Raw genomic sequence first — 18412 nt, forward strand, 5'->3', positions numbered from 1 at the left:
GGAAAATATTACTGGAGAAGAACAGCACAAAATGTTGTGCATACAACGCAGAGAGAGAAAACAGCTTGGGAGGTTGGACACGAACGCCGCAAACAGCAGTTATGACACCAATGTACTTTCCCTGCAGCAGTCTTCCCTGTAAGGGTGTGCATGCGAGAGGGACAGAGAGAGGGAAACTGCCAAAGGTTTGAAACTCCTTAAATTCATCTCTGCAGTGAAAGGAGTCTCTTATGGAGCCTGTTCATTCTGGGCTAGATAATGTGCAAGATTTTCCTTAAGGCTTCTTTGAAAATTCTGGAAATAACTGTGATGAAACTGATAAACTGCCACCTCTGCAGAAAATCCAAATTCAAATAAACTCCTTCATCAACTATAGAGATGAAGGCACATTATTTAATTTTACCTCTACAGTGAAGAGGAATTCTCCAGACTCACTGCAAAGGGAAGAGAAAGTTTCTAGTTTCACACTGGTCTTTGTGGTTGGAATGCAATTGTCACTGAACTTTCTAGGATCAGCAGCTCCATTTGTAATCTTTTGCCCTAATGTGGGAGAGGACAACAGTTTTGGTGGGGGAGGCAGAAATGCAAACATGCACACAAGCTGTTCAGGAATTCTATGGATAGTCAATATTTTTTCATGGATATCAAACACCATGGCAAGTATGAAACTCCATGGAGATAGAAGGACAAGACCAAGTTACCCTATTTAGTTTAAAACAGAGAATAAATTCAGACAGTGATGAATTCAAGTGAACTTTAAAAGGTAGCTAGACAGGAATGTGAGACGTCAACTAATTTAAAATAAATGAATACATATTTATTAATCTTCTTCTTGTGTACTCAGATATGTGATGAACACTGTACATCTGGAAACTTCATGAAATTGGATTAGCAAGTGATGGCCCCTAAACAACTTCTTGGGAGACATAGGATTCTTCAGTTTCCCAGATACAAAGTCAAAAATGTAGGTCCTACCTTGGAGATTCCTTCTTCCTCACAGTCAACAAGGAAAGAAACAAGCCAGCTGCTTCAATGAAGTTGGAAAGGATCCATCAGTGAAGGCCGGGAGAGTGGGGAGGGCAGGAAAATGGGGCTGGCCCAAGGTATCCTGACAGTGCTGAGACCTTCCTGTAGAGAAATCCTTGCTTCCTTTTCAGATCCAGTTCCAACACACACTGACTTCCTGCTACACACATGGACCTCATTCACCCCTCATTCACCCTAATCTAATGGGAAACAAAAGTGAGTCATGTCCACCCTAAACCTCTGTCTCCTTGTGGCCATTCTAGCTTGCATTTGAACCAGACCAGACTGCCTATCAACTGTTGTTTCATATCTTCTCAAGGTATCCACATTAGAGAAATCTCCACTTAAGAAATCTTAACAGGCAATGGATCCTGGGCTGTAAAGGGCCTCAGAGAGGTGATTCAGTCCAGTCCTCACCCAAACACAAGAGCATGCCTAGTAGTAGAGCAAACACCCTACAATTTTGGCAGTCAGGTCATTCAGGGAATGTCATGAATGGATGGAGCTGAATGCAGAATCAAAGGGCGGAAAGTAAAACAGATCAGTCACGTAATTACAGTGTACCGAAGCTGATTCATAAAAGAGCCGATAAGAGCTGAGGACTGTCTCCTCCTGCATGCAATATCCTGTTTCTACAAAGTTCTAGTGAAACTGCATTGCATCCATGCTTACCATTCTTGGAGAGAATAACAGCCAAATAGTCATGCGAGGAGACATTGAGGTAGAACAAGAGGCTTGGAGCGTGTGCTGTCAGGAAGGTAAAGGCAATGTTTTCCTTGGATGGAGAGGTGTCAGCATATATGGCAGAGGAGGGAGAGCTTGCATTTTTGGTTACAGGATAAGGCTCCTGGAAAATGTAGGTAATGGACGTGCCAGCTTCAAAAAGTGCAGAGACGTCTAAAAATACAACAGAACAAAAAAGTATATAAGAAAGGCTCTTCTGGACTAGACCAAAGGCATATCTCCTCTATAGATACATTTTATGGAACTTTGCCTTATTTGCCATTAGTTTCTTGAATGCCAAACCAGATTAAAAGAGACATCTGATCCAAAATGAAGAACAATATGGCACTAGGCAACCCTATGCCAACATGGAATGTTATAGTGAACGTGCGGGAAAGCCGTTGCTGTCCCATGTGCTATCCCGTTGCTGTCCCATGGGAAAACAACCAGCCTGGCCTGAAGGGGGAGATGGTGAAATGGAGGGACCAGTTTCACTGCAGGAAATGAGTCAGAATGAAATGGGCACTGAGCAGGTGGGTTCTTGAATGAGGACAGACTCCCAGCTGATAGTACTTTTCAGCAAAGGCTGATAAAAATATTATCTAGAAGCCTCCTTCTTTGAATGACTGAGAATGAGATACAACATTTTTAAATATTTAAAAGCAGCATAAAGTATCCATTGGCAAAAACACTGAAAGAAGCAACAAGACATGATCTTTGCATGCCCATGGCAGTCCAAAGGTCTCTCCTCAGAGTAGTAAAATCCAGATTGCAACAGTGGCCACTGCTGTGAAAATAAAATATTTGCTCATGTGACTCATTTCAATAAATGTTACTTGTTTCGCTTTTGATTGACAGTTACAAGTTACAGATAACAGCCTAACCTAATTCTTTCTTTCTATCACATATAGACATATTGTTCCATCTTTGCTTTTGAGACAGGATTTGAGTACTTTATTTGAAACACAGCCAACTATTTGAAACAGTGAATTCCAATGAATTCACCAAAACCACTGCAGGTTTACAACAAATAGTTCTTGCCCCCCTCTTCCTTGTCTGCAAGCATGGTATTTGTATGCAAGAGTAACAACTTGAACTGAAATGTGCAAACAGATCCTGGCTGTGATTTTAAGATAGAGGAAGATTACAGGGGATTATTAGGCCATTCCCAAAAGAACTATGCATCTGAAGCACGTGTTCTTCACCCAATCTGTGTAGAGGTAACATCTGTTGAGAAATGGCTAAAGACCCATTGTCTTCAGTCTGCAGAAAACCATTTTCCATTTTTCCCTATCTCATTTTACTTACAATTACCTGAATAATGAATATTGATTTCATAGGCTGCTCCCAAGGTGAATGATAAGATGAATCTCTGACTCACAGAGTTGTCCTGTTGGAGCTTGGCAAATCATTAGAGCCTGATGGAATGGTCTGACAAAGTCACAAATTCTATGAAGCATGGGATTTTAAACATTCCAAATAATTCACCTGTGACCCAAGTCTGAAACTTTAGGACTGGAACAGACTGTGTAGCTTCTCCTATTCACTTTGGGACTCTGGAATTTAATAATTTATTGCCCTGCAAATTACTGTATACACTTCAATTGGTGCAAAATAGAGCTGCCAGGTTGCTGACGGGGACGGGGTGTTATGCTCACATGACTCCAGTCCTCCGTCAGCTTCACTGGCTTCCCATTGAAGCCCGGGCCCAATTCAAGGTGTTGATTATGACCTATAAAGCCCTAAACGGCTTGGGTCCTGGCTACCTGAACGAGCGCTTACGTCCGTATATGCCTGACCGCCCTTTGAGATCTGCGGGAGAGTCCCTTCTCCGGGAACCCTCCATGAAAGAAATTAGGAGAGTAAGTACCCGGAGGAGGGCTTTCTCTGCGGTGGCGCCCAACCTATGGAATTCACTCCCCAAAGAGGTCCGCCTGGCACCGTCGTTACTGGTTTTTCGGCGCCAGGTAAAGACCTTTTTATTTAGACATCATTTCAATTGTTAAAACATATGATCTGGCCAGGGCAACTTCTTCTTCCTTCTCTTTCTCCTCCTATATTTTTATTTTATACTGATAATTTTAATTTTATATTTGTAAATCAATGTATTTTTTGTATTTTTGTATTTATTGGTAATTTATTATGTACTATTGTATTTCAATGTATTTTATCATGTTGTAAGCCGCCCCGAGGTTTTGGCAAGGGGCGGCATAGAAATGTTATAATAATAATAATAATAATAATAATAATAATAATAATAATATCTTAGGAAGCTAGATGAGGCAAGAGACATGTTTTCCTCAATAAAGAACATGCAACAAGATTAAGTATTTGTATAAATATTTCTTATTTCTAGAGTTGCACAGCATTAGCCTTTCTAAATTATCCTCAACAGTTGTGATATTTAACAAAAGAAGAAAAAGTCTTGATTTTCATGGGGTGGGACTCAAGTAGAAGTAGCACTAGGGATGGTTAAAAGAACAATGTTTGATTACATTTGGATTCTTTGACTTTCACTTCACAATTTACTTTGTGAGCAATTCCTGTTTTGGCATGCTCTGCCCAAAAATGAAATTAGCACAAAATAGACCATGACTGAATGAATAATTAGCACAAATCTCTACAAATCTGCACCCATCTCCCAACATGCAAATTTCTTCAAGTGGCTAAAGCAAACCTGGTTTGGTCTACTGAATAAATTAAGACAAATTGAACTAGGACCTGGAAACAAGGCAAATACAAGCCTGTGTATTTGCAGATATTTTTGGTGGTCATGTTCATGTTCACATTAAGAGCTTCAAACAATGCATGCTCGCAAGTTATATAAGCAGACCCCACATTCTCCCCACATATCTAAGTAGCACTGCTTCTTTCTTTTTTTTGAAGGTTTTGCAGCAACTGTGTTCACCATTGTGTATCACCCAGGACAGGCTAGACTTAAAGATGTACAGACTTGATGAGATCAGATCTGTCTGTGTTTCACACAATGTCAGGCACCTTATGGGGGAGGAAGCTGCACAGCAGTTTACCATGGTTAATGCTCTCATATAGCACATGCCATTGCGGTGCACACTGTGCACTTTCTGTGTGAGCTTTGTATAAACCCACACGAAGTATTACAAATTCCTGGAAACTGAATAGCACTTATACAGAGGAGTGTTATATTCAAGGAACATCATGACTGCTAAGGAAATTTTATTTGGAGGGTAAATGAAAACTCCCCAGGAGCAAGAGAGAGAGAGAATCAAAATGTACATAGTACAGCTGTCTTGCAAATGTCATATTGGATCTTGGCATCACTGCCCTTCTCGTAATACTGACAGCTTCATATGACTTCCCCTGGAAAGATTTCCTTTATCTTTAGATAAAACAATCTTCCTCAACCTAGTACCCTGCAGATGTTTTGGATTAAGGCTCTCAACATTGGTTCATGGGAAACATCTGTAGAACACCAGCATGAAAAAAACAAGAGAGTAGTGAGATCCTTAGGGAAAAGTAGTAAAGTCTAGAACATGGGTCCTCAAACGATGGCCCGAGGGCCGGATCCAGCCTGCCATGCCCATTTGGACCCACTGCATGTGTGCTCGTGCCCACATGCATGCCTGACGCCACCCACCTCACCCCACATGCAGGTTTGCTCGCTCGGAGAAAACGATCTCCAAGCGAGCAAGCTGCTGCCTCATGCGCCTGACTTGCGGTGCATGCCCATCCCTGTCTCGCCTCGCCTCGCCTCCCCTTGCCATGTGTGCCTGCCTGTACCTCGCCGCAAGCCCTGCCCCCACCTCAGTGCGCGCTCCCGCATGCGCCGGTCCTGCCTGACCCCCTGGTCAAAAAGTTTGTGGACCCCTGGTCTAGAAAGCAGTAAAGTCCTTAGGGGAATGTGTTAGCAGTGGGAGAAGAAATACCTAATCAGGGTTTAGAAACAGCTCATGTATGTAAGTATATATGTATGCATTTATATATAGCTTTCAGGCACTTTTTACATCAATCAACTATACAGATTTTCCATTGCTTGAATTCTAAACTTTGGCAATATCCATTTGGAATGGCACATTTTTCTTGAAAATGAATAGTTTGCATATGCTTGCACATTTGGAAAAAGCTCTGATAGCATCACAGAATAGGTCCACCATGTTTGGTAGACTTGGCATGGACAAAGTTTGGACTCTGGGGTATCATGATTGGTAGGTGTTACCTCTGAGAAATTTGTATACCAGGTCAATTCATCTGTTGTTTCTTAACAGATAGACCTGGCATCTGTACAACATCTTTTTCTACAGTTGAAATTGTCAGTATTTCTGTGGGCCCCTTTCAAAGAAATGGCTAATATGGATGAGGAGAGTAACCTGCTTGAAGCTTATGAATCACTCTTAGGATCTTCTCTACAGGCAACACACATTCAAGTACCCTTACAACAGGTTATTTAATATTACAATATATAAGAAAAAATTCTGAAGAACTGCGTGAGACTCTGCAAGGCTTGTGCTATAAAAAAGATGGAGCGAGGCTCCACTTTTCCTTCCTCTAAGTGCTAAAATGGCTGTTTTTCTTGGAAGTTTATACCACAACAGCATGGCATACTTGAAACTGGCATTATATAATGGAATAAGAGGAAAATGATCATGGATGGAGCCAGTTATTATTTCTTTGTCATGGAATAATAATTTAGTTGGCTTGGCCTTTCAGGATGCTTGCGAATACTGCAAGGGCAGAGGGACTGTCCCAAAGATTGATGAATCCAGATGGTTTTCTGTTTTCTCTCAGGGGGTGCCTTGGAGTTTTCACTGTTTTGCTGAGGCCATGATCAGTGGATGGAATGGGGGGATGAGCTGAGTGATCAATGTATCTGCTCCCAAATATCCTTGACCAAACTGTAGAGCTAAGTCAGCACTTTGGTATTCCAAGATGAAAACAATAAAATGCTTGGGTCAACAAGCACAAGTGGCAAAAATCTCAGCACAAATATGATTTATCACAAATGAGAGCTTACTTTCAGTCCTACTGTGTGGCAATGATGATGGTGAAGAAATATTGCTTTCCCACCACCTCTACCATGCCATCTAGTACAGGTGATGAGAGGCCTGCTTAATGTAGATTGTAGGCCCAAGATGTAGAAATTTTGTGACTTAATCACATCACTGTTTGCCTCTGAATCACTTGCATCCATGCTGTCATGGGAACCACACATTTGCTTAAAGAAGGGTAGAGCTAGGTTCTGCTGTAATGGATGCTGTTCGGTTTGTACAATTTGAGGACATGGAACAGCATCTCTGGACCAGAAGTGTGGGAAGGGATCTACCATTCTAACAGAGTTGGTGATTAAGCTTTTCTTGAAGAAGCGAAGTCAAATCCAGCCTCTATATTCTGTGATCTATATTACCCTATGTTTAACATCCAGTTACTGACCAAGGTTCTGGAACAGGTGACCACTTCTCAAAACCAGAGAGTCCTGGAGGATACCGATTGTATGAATCCATTTCAATCCTGGATGAAGCCTGACTCAGGTAATGAAACAACTTTAATTACTCTGGTGTGCAGTTTACACCAGAAAATGGACAGGAACGAGTGCAATCATGTTAGTTCCCCTGGACCTCTCAGAAGTTTTCAGAACTTTGAGCACAGTGTCCTTCTGGATTATTTAATTAGGTTGGGCATTGTGGCTCCAATCATACGTGGCAGATTAGTTCCAAAAGGTGATGCTGAGATTCTTCCATTCACAAAGCCCTCTGACTCTTGCATGGATCACTAATGTCCCCCATTCTGTTTAAATTCTATGTACAAAGCTGGTAGAATTTATTCATCTGTTTAGGCTACAGTGCCACCAATAAGTGGATAATACGGAGTTTGTTTATTTCTTTCTTTCTACATTATCATCATTATATTCCAAAGAATCTCCAAATCATTTACAAAAAGGTTAAAAAGTCATAGCAAGTAAAAACCCAAAGTGACATTGTATAAAATACAATGATTAAAATATATTACCTAACAATTTTAAAAAACTGGGTAAATAAAAAGAGTTTGCCTGGCACTGGAATGAATAAAACGTTCGTCTGGGGCCAGACAAACCTCTCTGGGGAGCAAGTTTCATAATCAAGGAGATACAACTTTCAAGGAGAATTCTCAGAGAAGGACCTTCAGCTTCTGTTTAGCTCCTGAAAAGTGGCTAGAAACTGCCTTTGGCATAAATGATGGTTACCAAGCAAGAGCTTAATTTAGTTGAGAGACCTGCTGCTTTCATGCAGCACAGCAAACTACCTGCACTATTACCATGAAATGCAGATTTCTTCACCCCTGAACTTACTGGTTAGATGCCCACTTGGTCACTCCAGCAGCACCATTTCTGCACTGCCCATTCCATCCTCCCAAGCACCCTGGCAGCCCCTGTGAATGAAATCCCTAATCCTTCCCTAGCCTTGCCTATGGAGTACAGGAGCCTCTTCCTGTTTTTTTCTGCTGCAGTCCTGTGGCAGGTTCCTCCATTCTGCCTTCCAAATGTATTTGCAGCACTTCCCAACCACTCTAAACACTACAAATACATGGCTATGTTGTGATTCTCCCCTATCCCCCTTGGTATAGTTTCACACTAACTTCCAGTTCCAAAAGTAAACAGAGAAGCAGACACATCACCAATGGGAATAAAGCAAGCAATGACACATCTGTTGCTTGGGGGCTGCGGGTCGTAGAGATTGAAGGCTAGCAGTGGCCACTTCCAGGCCCCTGCATGGTTTTTCCATACCAATAATGGTAAAATGGTGGGATCAGGTCCAGGTGACCAGGCAAGCCACATAGAAAGCACAGAAACCTCAGAACAGACCACTCATTCTCTCCAGGGTTTCAGAAAATTAATTCTATCACACTGGAACTTTGCACCTGGGTCCAAATCACACAACAGACCGACAGCAGTAAGATTTCGTTGCGGCTTCTCATGTCATGTGAAGTTGTCTGCTTAATTATGTGCGTAGGAAAATTTCTCAGACTGGGTAGAGGGTTTCAGGAGATGTTGTACAGGGCTGCACACCCCCTGGAGGACTTGTTTGTAGCTTCTGGATGCAATCTGTCTTTGGAAGTGCAGGTAGCCACAGTAGCCAGCAGTGGTTTTACTAAATTTGATTGGTATGCCAACAACAATACTTTCTAGAGAAGGCAGAGCAGAGTTGGTTTAAACTTGTTCTAGTTACATCCAAACTGGACTACTGCAATGTACTCTACATGGGACCACCTTAGAAGCTCAGAAGAAGTTCAGAAGCTTCCACTGGTGCAGAATATGACACTTGAGTTGGAGCTAAACAGTAGGTTTACATTACACTAATTCTCCACTAGCTACACTGATCAGAGGCACTTTTTCAGGTCCTCTAAATAGTGATGTTTTTGACCTTTAAAGTTTTAAATTAAGGGGGGTCATGTTATTTGTAGGGCCATTGACTCATATTCTGGAGAATAACTATTCATTTTCCATATTGGTTCCAAACATCAAATGTGCATTCCAGAAATTGATACCATATATTTTAATCTACTTGACAGCAATTGAGTTGTATATAAGCATCACAAAATTAAACAATTATATCGGAATTTTTAATTATGCAAATTCTGCCAAGAGGTTTTATTAATTGGAAATCAACATTTTCTCCATGGTATGGTAACAGCTTCCATCCATTGATGCATTCTGAGCAACTTTACGGTTGCGGAGAGGAAAAAAACCCCGTGATTTCATCACATGCCCCTACCTTCTTTACAGAATGGTCCTTCATAAGGAGAATTGGTGCAATCACATAAGTAGCCATTGAATTTCTCCACACATTTCCCTCCATTGTGGCAGAGGCTCCCATAACTGCTGCAGTGACCAGGGCACCCGGGCTTGACACCAGGGGTCACCTTGGCCCTTTCTTCAAGGTCGAGTTTCTGCCCATTTAGATGAAGAGCACGGATGCACCCCATGAAGCCCTGCTGCCTGGAAGCCATTGCTCCTATGGAAGGGAAAGAGAAAGCAGTGAAAGCTTGCAGTTTAGCCACTGATCCTTTACCAAAGTGAAGTCCTTATTAAAAGTTTTCCGAGAAGGTGTGGTGAGACACCAGTTCAGAAATTGTAATATATAGTTCCCAGTGATGCCGTATTAATGTGCATGAGCATTCATGCTAGGAGAGTGTGAAGGGCACATGTAACCATGACCTCATATATCTAATGGGCTTCCTTCTCGGCAGGCTGGTGACAGTTCAACATGCAGTGGCAATATGCAGAGGAGATAAATGCTGGAATAAAGTTAATGAGTTAAACGCTAACATGATCACTGGTTTTAGAGACTTAATACATTTGTTCTGAGGCACGTATCATCTCAGGGCTGCTTCTTACATTCCAAATTAGCAGCAGAGCAGTATCCTTGCCAGTCCCTACAAGCAAAATATCTATAATAAGGAGCTGGCAGCATTTGTGCCATACTCAGAGCTAATTGCACTTTCTTTTCTATTGTTACACGTTTAGGATTTGGAGCCTCTTTCTTGTGATATCTGATTTGTTATATCATAACATGTAAGGTAGTCTAGCATCTCATAGCTATAGCTCAGTGCATGTTTTGCTGTTATAAGCCCCTGGATTTAATAATGATGGTATCCAGTTAAATAAGATATACAGTAGCAAAGGCATTGGGTGCAAATATTGGAGAGCTTCTTGTATCCTCACTAATGCATACAATTTGCATCCTGGAAGCATGGGGAGATTTCTGGCTGGCACTGAAAATGTGCTATGCAGGAACTATTACAACATATGAAGTAGGAACTAGCATTTGGCATATGTATGTATGTATGTTTCATTTTTGGAAGCATGTTCCTGACTTCCACTGCCTCCACTGCCTCTCCTTTCCCCCAGTCTAACCATTACTCACATACATTCAGCTCTGCGCATGATTTAGTCATCTCATTACAATAGTGCTGCCTCCCACTTTGTGGTAAGTTCCGCATCCCACATTTTGCCAACTTGACATTTGGCAAGGGTATATCGGAACCAGTGGGTTCCAAACTGCAGCCTTGAATCTCTTGCAGAAGAACTTTAAGAACATACACACCACTGATTTATTTTGTGAGGCTCAAGTGTAGCTGTATGGTACAATAGTGAATGATGTCAAATTTATGAAAGAGTTTTACTGTTAGTAAAATATGCCTGATCTGTTTTCCTAGATACTATGAATAGAATTTCAGTGCATGCCCCCTTGTACTTGTGATTTGACACTGTTGACATGGAAATAATTTATGTTCGCTTCATCTGTATTTGGTAACTGGATCCTTTTAAGTTAGAATTACAAGATGTTCTAGGATGGCGTTACTAGAAGAGCTAAGACAACATGTTTAAATATTTCAGAGTTCAAGACTGAGGTAAAGGCTGATCGAAGAACAAGTCAGTGTTATAATTGTATCATAGAAACAAAACGAGTCAGAAGGGACCTCCTGGGCCATCTAGTCTGCCCCTGGCTCCAGCTGGCTCTGCTTATGTAATCCCCAACATTGGTTGTCCAACCTTTCCTTATGGAACTATTTAATAGTGGTAGACATCCCACAGGATCACATCTTCTGGAATGTAGCTAAAGGAAAATCCTATGCTAGGAAAATACGACCACTTCTTTTCATATTTCTCTTGCTTGTCAGTTGCTGGGAATGAAAGAGGCAATTGTGCTCAGCATGAGTTTCAAGATCAGGAAGATTTGGGGAAGATGGACACCAGGAAACTAGGCCTTCAGATATCGAGATGGGAGGAGCGGGTGGGGGGCTTATCTCAAGGTCACCCCCTCCAGGTGTTCAGGTGGACTCTGAGAATAGCCTGGATCCACAACTGCTGGGAGGGGGTGCGGGGTAGGAGCTCCAGGAGGCAGACAAGCTTGGTATGACTCCTGACCCCATGACGTGGCATCAGAAGAGGTGAATTAGAAGGGCAGCAGGCAGCTAAGAGGCTTGCCTGCCTGCAAATGGGCCCTCTCAGAAAGGGCACTCTCAGCAGTACTCATTCTCTCGTTCTCTAAAGGAGTGCCTTGCCCATAGGAACCTACCTGGCCCTTTAGATCTGAATCTGAGACCCTCTTGAGGGAGCCCTCTCCTCAGGATATAAGGAGGGTGGAGACACAAAAAAGGGCCTTTTTTGGGAGTGGCACCCTGACTGGAATGACCTCACCAGCGAAGTTTGACTGGCGCCATCTTCATACTCTTTTCGGTGCCAGATGAAGACCTTTTCATTCCTCTGGTAACTGGTTTTTAATGGTATTTTAACAGAAGGGAATGTGTCTTTTATGAAATCTGGCGTTCTGGTGGGTGTGTTTTTATTGTTCTTCTAGTGTTGTTTTTAGTGATTGTGATTTTTAATTGCTTTATAATGTTTTTCTATGGTTTTTGTTACAACCCATCCAGGCAGTCATGTGGCTAATGGGGTGGGTTAGAAACCGAATGAATGAATGAATGAATGAATGAATGAATGGATGAATGGATGAATGGATGGATGAATGAATGCCCAGAGATTCATTCTGGGGTGATTGTGCCTGCTGGATGTACTCTGGAGAATAAAAAGCTTTTGCCAAAGAGCAGTCTGTTGCTTTGAATGTACAAAGGGAGAAACCTAGCTCCTGACATCAACTATCCAACCCAAACCATTATACTTTTACCTTACCACTGCAGCTTGTCTGTTCTTAAGACAATTTGTTTACCTTAAGCCAGAAAGTCTAAAGGCTCACTGATTATCATTTCCCATTCGCTATTTTCTTCTCAGCCAACTTCCTATTTCACTGATGTTGAGCATGTACAGCATACTGAAACGATACCACCTTCAGAGCCTTAGACTAAAGGCTGCCATGGTGAGCTCCAAAGAGAATTTGGATTACAGAATGGCAGATTACAGAATAGGAAGCTCTGACATAAGAATGATAAATACTTTTGAATGTGTATCAGAATTTTGGATCTTCTCTGCCATGTGGAAGTGGAGATATTGGAGGAATCTGAAAATTCCATGAATCTGCCTGCAGATTCCACAGCTTTTTCTGGTCTACTGTGGAATTTGACAGATCCCATGGACTTGTTGAAGTATGCATTAGTGCAAACGCACATTTGCAAATAGGGACAATGTGAAATCTGATCAGCTTAATGAGAGGGAAGTGGAAGGATATACGCCTGACTAACCATGAAACATGGAATAGATTTAACACAATCTCCTCTCTATATATAGGAAATACTGAAATGAGGCAACTCACAGCAGAGTAAACTTGACTTCCTGCTTTACACCGTTCTGGGAAATTAATCTAGCAGAAACTCTAGATGTATGTGATCCACCCCCATTCGTAGGACAGTGCTATTATTTCTATTTGCCCCCACATTTCAAACAAGAAATCCCCCCCCACACACACACATATACATCCCTTTCAAATAGGCATAAATGAAGAAAGCAATTATTTCAGGAACTGCTTCCATCACACGTATCATGATCCCCATCCCCAGCCCTTTCCTAACCCGAGGATGTAGTACTTGTGCCTTACTCAGACTTGGACAGCTCCCCAGTAGTTCCTCCTGGTCCTACTCATTGCAAAAACCAGTGATTCCAGGACAATGCAAGGTGTTATTAAGACGCACAACAAGCCCTGCCATAGAGGTGAATTGGAGGGGGCAACTGCAGAACAGGGTCAGACAGGACTTCATAATGCTTTACTTCACTGTTCAGTGGTACCTTGGTTCATGAACTTAATTTGTTCCACTATTCTGGTTGCAAACCAAATTGGTCACGAACTGAGTCAAATTTCCCCACAAGGTTCAATGTAAATAAGATTACTTCATTCTGAACCATATGTAATTTTTTTAACCACAAAAATATGAAACAAAGCACAGTATGAAAAGAGAGAACACTAACCTTGCTTGAGGAGACTTCTGGCGTGGAGGACAGGAAGGTGGGTGGGGAGGAGGTTCTTGTTCGGAGGGACAGTTTGAGACCGCAATCTCAACTAGAGAAAGCCGCGACCACGTCAGAGAGGGCAAGATGGCCGTGTTCATGTTTGTGCAAACACGAACACGGCCATCTTCCCTGCACGAACATGATCGTGACCACCTTCCCTGCTTGAACTTGCTCTGACACATGGTTGCAGTGTGTGGAAGATAGCCACAATTGTGTTCGTGAGGGGAAGATGGCTGCAATCATGTTCGTGTGGGGAAGATGGCCATGATCGTGTTTGTCACCCGATGCGGAGTTTGCAAACGGAAGCAAAATTCTGCCAGACTTTCTGTTCGCAAACTGAATTGTTTGCGAGCGGAAGCATTTGTGAACCAAGGCATTACTGTATAGCTGTTGACTTCAGTAGGGGAAAAGTGGAACTCACCTGGATGGAGGAATCTTGATATTTGTTCTGTACTCTCCTGAACCTGACTTTGCCTTATGTGATCTAGGGATGGTGGATGAATTCTTCAGCTCACAGTTCAATGAGAACTTACCCAATTTTGCCTTTCCAAATCATTATGAGTCCTGAAATACAATTCTTTCTCACACTTCTCTGAAATCTGCAATGGAGTTATCCAATCAAAAATGCATACAAAATCCATATCTTAGGGGAAAGTAATATTCAGAGGTGTTTTGTGTTCAATAAAACACAAAAATGCTTAGACAATAGGCATAGAAGGCAAAGAGCACAAACATCATATATTAGGAAAATGTGTACAATAATGTTTATGAATTGTCATGCAAACCTTTAAAATAACTTAAGACTAGATAAATTCTCAAAGTTCAAGATGAACCAAAATTAAGAGAGAAAGTAAGCATTGACTCATTCCTATCATGATCCTGCTTAGTGATGTTGTCCTGATTTTGTCTTCAGAAGTTATTTTATCAAACAGGAATTTGCTACCGAAGACCTTATCAGAAGAAACTTTACGTGCTCTGACCTTACCTAAGAGATGAGCTTATTTAAGAAAGTCTGCTGCCACCTTCTGCTACCATCTCCAAACCTGAGTAGATCAAGATAACATTAGTCTTTGTATTCCTTCCCAAGCTAGAAATCCATCATATTGCTGAAGAATAGTAGAACTCAACTATCAGTTCATTTCGGTGCAAAAATCTAAGAAAAGACTGCAAAAAGTCCATAAGTAGCTGTGTGTCCATTTCTCAAAATATACACACGCTTCTGATTATGAACATGTTTTGCAAGCAATATTCCCCCAAAATAAAGCAATTTCTGTAATGTATGCATTTTGTGCACATTTATTTTAGTAACTGGGTTGCAAATTTCTGAAAAGTGTGAATATCACAATATAACTTAATTCTAGTTTGTGTGCAGGTTCAGGAAGTGCAAATCTGGTAATAAACTTCTCACCCTTTCTTATTAAGCTTGAGCAGATAATAATTGGAGAAATCTATTCCCTCCTTTCTAGTGCATAGAACAAGCAAACATTAAATATCTCATGATTAAAAGCATGCCCATCTACTTAAGAGAAATGGTAATGAAAAACTAGTCAGCAGTCCCTACCTACAAATAATGGATTATTCAGCTGCAGTCGGAAGTGTCCTTCAACAGGTGCTTCCAGAATCTTCTTTGGAAGGCTGTCCACCTGGAGAGAGGTTTCCTTGAGGTTCCGTTCAGCATGCAAATAATGCCATTGGTTGTCATTTAGGGGCTTCGGAGACTCAACAGTGACTTCAGCTGGACCATTTCCAACATTGACAGTGAAGATAATCATGTTAGGGGCTGTAAAGAATAAGGGCATTTGAGTATCTCATGTTGACACAAAGAAAACTTACATCTACAGAAGAGCATAATTTTTAAAGAGCCAATAAACAACATTTGGTAAGGTTAACTTCCACTCTCCCATAGGAAGCCTTGCTTACAGACCAGATAACTTCTAAAGGGTGAATTATCTGCATTTGTTTTTAAATTGTAACATGCTGTGTGTGGTCACTTTTTCATCCACGTCTGTTTTTCCTTGGCAGATTCACTACTTATGGAAAACATTCTTGCTGGTAGAATAACATTGAGGGATATTTCTATGGGATGTGCAGTGTGGAGGGGAAGAAACTTCCACATAACTTAGGAAGCTCACAATAACATTCAGGAGGCATGCTAGCTCTTCCGTATCCTTAAAGGTTTAAAGTAAGCATGGAAATGACATGGACTTGCAAATATGAATGTTATTGGAGCATGAGGGACAGAAACAAAACTAAGGTTGAGGATAGATAATCAAGTGAATCTTGAGATTGCTAAGATTCTCTGAGCATCATCTCACTGCTCATCTTAAGCCTGATTCCTTTTTGCATTTGTGACTGTGTGTGAACAGCAAAACTGTACAAATAGAGCAGTGAGCATGTATAAAATCTATGCAAATTTCCCCCATTCAGAAGATTTGCCTACATTTAGAAATATGTGCAGAATTTGAGAGATTTGCACAAAAGCCTGGCAATTTACAACCATTTTTGGTGGACATATACTCCACTCATAATCACATTTATGGCTTCAAAAAGGGCCCCTTGTTTTGTAAATGAAATGAAATTTTTATGCATTCCTAAGTTAGATGTGACTTATATTTTCAGAGATATGAATAATTTGTTGAAAACATTTCTCAGCAAACTTTTATGACAACAAATCCAAAATTAGACAGCTTTCAGAGAGTATGAGGAGATAATATGGCTCATCATCTGCCATTGACATAAACTCCATTTGTGGTTTTTAAGCCCCCACTCATATTTTTATCTTATGTCAATTAATGTCAATGAGATTCTCTCTTTCCTGATTCAATGGGACGTGAGATTATTATAGTACAATATTCAGACATATTATTATGTTGCTTAAATCACTGCTAAACTGGAGCTTGCACAGCCCAAATTTGCAAAAACTGAACAAACAGAAGAGAAGAAAGTTATAGAGGCTTGAGTTTTTGAGCTAGAATATTCAAAAGTAAGTTAAGGGAAGATGTGTTTCACAAGAAAAAGTCCAACAGAACATAACTCAGAAACTAAACAAAGAAGAGGAAAAGGAAGAGGAAGAAGACCTCTTCTCTTATAGAGTGGACTTAGTTAAAACACCTCAGAATTTGTTTTGCATTCTTGTTAACTTGCCCCAAACGCATCCTGTGAACCCTGGTTCTTAATCACATAATTTCTAGGCCTTTTTGCTACAAGCAAGCAGGAGTATAAACATTGTTTGAGAGTAGAATCATATCCAGGACAGAGTTAATAAGAGCCCAGTCTTAGGCTGGCAAAAACAGCAGGTTACAGGCAGGCACAGTGGCAATACTAAATCCACAAGAATGAAGTCCAAACCAGAGAAGTAAAGCTCACTGTTGGACAGAGGAACATTTCAAGACAAAAGCTCTGACCACCATCTTGCAACTTTCTCTTGCTTTCCAGAGAAAGCAGAGTTTTGGCTTTCGATGAGCAGACATCCCTAGTTCTGCATCAGTTCATGCCCTACTTGAATGCACAGCATCTGACTTTTTATAGTAGAAAATACAGTAAAAAACTCAAAATACAGCCTTTTAACTTCAGAAGTTCATTTGTCTTAAACAGCTCCTGATCAGATGTTCACTTTTTAATGAAAAGTTAGCCCACATTTTGAGCAGCTGATTTTTTTTCCATCAAAGTGAATGCTAAACTATCATCTTGATAGATTGCATTATTTTGACATCATTTCAAAGCCCCCCTTTTAAATGGCCCTAGAGAATGAAATACAGCATAGAGAAGTGTCAACCAAATAGGACTTTGATGTGCAATTAACACTAAACCATACCTCATTACCTAGTGATAATGCACCACAGCATTTACCATGGGTTTAATGAATCAAAGAGCCTTGGGGGCCTTATTTTATTAAATTTTATGTTGAAGTTATTATAACCATATTATAAAAATGATGGCACTTCATTCCACGTTTGTTCAGCCTGATGGAATCTGGAACAGAAGGACCTTATTTCACTCCAAAGCCACAGCACTATCCCTCCTCCTTTAATAGGCTAACCCAGCAGAATAAAAGATAAGTTAAAACTACCAATTAGCTTGTTCTTTAATATGCTGGGCAGTAATTACAATTCAGTCCCTGGGTAAGGCTGTGTGATTGACAAGCTGCAAAAGAAACACTGTGACCCTCTGCGTGCTTTGGATCTCTCTCTCTTTCCCCCTGTTCCTTTGCATGCCAACTACTTTGAAATGCCATATTGCATAAGTACTATTTACCATCGGCCAAGAACTTCTAATATCAGAGACGCAAGCAATTGGTAGCTGATACCATATACCATCCACAGAAAGCAATCATCCTGCCTACTGCTGCTGCGAACGAGAGGCAACGGCAGCAAAAAGGATATGTGGATTTTGTTAAATCCATTTTGTTCGTGGTGGATTGTCAGGTATCTTGTGTTAAGTCATCTGCTCATTGCTGGAAATGGATTTTGGGGTGAGAATATCATTCATTTGCAAGTGTGCATTTGTGCAGATGCACATTTGTCCAATTCCCTCCAAAGTAAACACACAAACAAAACGTATGGTCCAAAAGTCTGAGGAATTCATGCAACTCAGGAAATGCTAGTCTGCCACAGAAACTACAGATTTCTACAAATTTGAGCTCATTTGAATCCATTGCTTATTTCTTCACCTTCCGTAGGCAATAACACAGCAGAGCTAGCACTCTACTCAATAACACTATTTTCTCTTCCCTGTGTAGGTTTGAAGCATTGT

At 41.0% G+C, this 18412-nt stretch overlaps 1 protein-coding gene across 1 annotated transcript in view; it reads right to left on the reverse strand.

Annotated features, from left to right (window-relative positions):
* Positions 1 to 18412, reverse strand: part of CNTNAP5 (contactin associated protein family member 5) — a 314549-nt gene that overhangs the window by 46677 nt on the left and 249460 nt on the right. The window contains exons 17-19 of the mRNA XM_044438476.1: positions 15222 to 15440; positions 9474 to 9713; positions 1699 to 1923 (exon numbers count right to left, since the gene is read on the reverse strand). Coding sequence (XP_044294411.1) covers positions 1699 to 1923; positions 9474 to 9713; positions 15222 to 15440 — 684 coding nt within the window. The remainder of the gene's footprint in view (positions 1 to 1698; positions 1924 to 9473; positions 9714 to 15221; positions 15441 to 18412) is intronic.

The sequence above is a fragment of the Varanus komodoensis genome, unplaced genomic scaffold, assembly GCF_004798865.1.
Source record: "Varanus komodoensis strain SLA01 unplaced genomic scaffold, ASM479886v1 scaffold32, whole genome shotgun sequence".
Lineage (NCBI taxonomy): Eukaryota > Metazoa > Chordata > Lepidosauria > Squamata > Varanidae > Varanus > Varanus komodoensis.